Source organism: Herpailurus yagouaroundi, unplaced genomic scaffold (genome assembly GCF_014898765.1).
Source record: "Herpailurus yagouaroundi ecotype Mexico unplaced genomic scaffold, PumYag 60932, whole genome shotgun sequence".
Taxonomy (NCBI): domain Eukaryota; kingdom Metazoa; phylum Chordata; class Mammalia; order Carnivora; family Felidae; genus Herpailurus; species Herpailurus yagouaroundi.
In genome coordinates this window covers 1-2,023 of record NW_024415571.1, presented here as the reverse complement: position 1 = coordinate 2,023, position 2,023 = coordinate 1, and the positions used below count along the sequence as shown (strand labels likewise).

The 2,023-nt window shown below is 68.6% G+C and overlaps 1 protein-coding gene across 1 annotated transcript; it reads right to left on the bottom strand.

Annotated features, from left to right (window-relative positions):
* Window positions 1-639: 639 nt before the first annotated feature.
* On the bottom strand, window positions 640-1,689 carry LOC121024193 (RNA exonuclease 1 homolog; the record flags this gene model as incomplete). The annotated part of the gene is made up of 4 exons (XM_040466470.1): window positions 640-899; window positions 985-1,105; window positions 1,237-1,375; window positions 1,472-1,689. Coding segments are annotated over 4 exons (567 nt in total), but the record flags the coding sequence as incomplete, so codon positions are not given.
* Between the last annotated feature and the right edge of the window lie 334 nt (window positions 1,690-2,023).

Here is a 2,023-nt window from a genome sequence, read left to right as displayed (position 1 = left end):
CCTAGGGGGGCTGCAGGCCTTTACAGACAGCCCCTGGAGGGGGAGGGCGGGGCTCCAGCAGGAAGACAGGGTCCAGAGGCTGGTGGGCCCTGGAGGGGTCCCGAAGGCGAGGCCCTGGGGGGTGGCAGGGGTGGGGGGGCTGGCTTCGTTCCCAGAGGTCACGGAGTCCAGGTGGGTCTGGGGAGGCCAGTTTCCACCCGCTCGGCCCGGGCCAGACTGGACTCTCCGTCCTGGCGGCTGCCAAGGTGCCGGCTTCCGGCCCCCCGACTTCTCCCCCCCCCCCCGCTCCCCCGCCCCCAACGGGGAAGGCAGCACCAGGGTCTTCCTTTTCCGGCGGGGAAAGACAACTGTGCGAATCGCCAGGTTTAAATTACAAATAATAAAAATAACAATACAAAATAAAAAAAGACAACCCCTGTCTCAAACACACCCGTGAAAAGCCTGCCCGGCAGAAGGGGCAGGGGCGGGAGGCCTGGCTGCCAGGGACTCCGCAGGGCCCTCTGGGTGCCGGGTGGGGTCTGTCCCGGTCCCGTCTGGGAATGAGCAGCAGTCTCCAGAGGACAGAGTTAGGGGGGTGGGGGGGAGAGGCGGGGGCGGCGCAAGGGGGCCAGGTCAGGGGGTGGGGGGGGGCGGTCAGGGCTCCAGGTGGTCTCGGCTTAGGGCTCTTGTGCCGCCGGCTCGTCCCGCTCTCTCTGTTTCCATGTCTCGGCGACGTGGACAGGGTTAGCTCTCGAGATTTATTGCACTGTTTTGGAAGAGGCCTGGGGTAGAGGCCGGGCCGGGGCTGCGGGAGAGGCGGGCAGGCGGCGGTCACCGCTTGGTCTTGGCGTCTTCTCGGATCTTCCAGATCACCAGGTGCATGCAGGCGCTGGCGTCCTCGCTGGAGCTGTGCCCGTCCACTGCGGGGCGGATGGACGCGTCAGAGTGGGTGCGCCCCCGGGCCCGGCCGCCGCCACCCCCCCCCGCCCCCCGCCGGCCGCTCACCGTTGTCCTGGATGATCCGTCTGAGGTAGTCAGCCATGAGGTTCCGCAGGGAGCGCTTGTAGGGGAGGCCCAGGCGGTGCGGGAAGAGCACGGACGTGTCCACCACGGTGCTGTGAATGACCTGCAGGCGGGCGGGCAGGCGGGCAGAGACCACAGGTCCAGGGCCCCGGGAGGGCCAGGGTAGGAAGGTGCCTGGGGCTCAGACCCGCCCCCACAGCTCCCATTCCCAGGAGCCCCGGGAGCGGGCAGTACCTTCAAGGCCAGCAGGTCGCTCTCCAGGCTGTGTCCGATGAGGACGGTGTCAGCGCTGAACATGCTCAGCAGGACGGCCTGGACATCCCGGAGCGAGATGCTCGTGTCCACAAGGTCAGCCTCAGTGACCCCTGAAAACCTGGCGTGGGCGGAGCAGGGAGCCTGAAGGTAGCCAGGGAGGGAGGCGGGTGCCCGCTCCTGGGGGGGGGGGGGGCTGGGGGGGGCGCGGCCACACCTGGTGTTGTAGTCGACGATCTCATTGTCCGGCTTGACAAAGGTGTCGTAGACCACCCGCATGTCTGTGTCCACCACAGTGACGCGCGTCAGCTCCAGGCCATATGTGGTGTAGGACTGCGGGGCCGAGAGGGCTCCCGTGACCGTGCGCCCCGCCCCGCACCCAGCGCTCTCAGGACGAGGCCGCCCCGGTCCCCGAGGCCTCTGGCCGGCGTTCCACTACCCAGCAAGGGCCGTGTCATACGGCCCGCAGCGTGGGCTGAGGGGGGAGGTCAGAGCGTCTACTTGGCTGGAGGTGGGGGGTGGCGGGGGAGGGGAGCCCTCTCTCAGAAGCTGCCGGCAAGGCCTCGAGGAGGCGCAACGGATGCAGCCCGGCACACGGCGGGGGCGGGGCGGGGGGGGGCGTTGGCAGGACCCCCCTTCTGCTCCCGGCTCCTCCCTCTACCTGCTCTCTATCCTAAGACCCCCCACCCCCACCCCCACCTCAAAGCTGTGGGCGCAGCAGCGGGACGACCACCGAACAGAACACCCACGGCAGCCAGCTCACCATTTC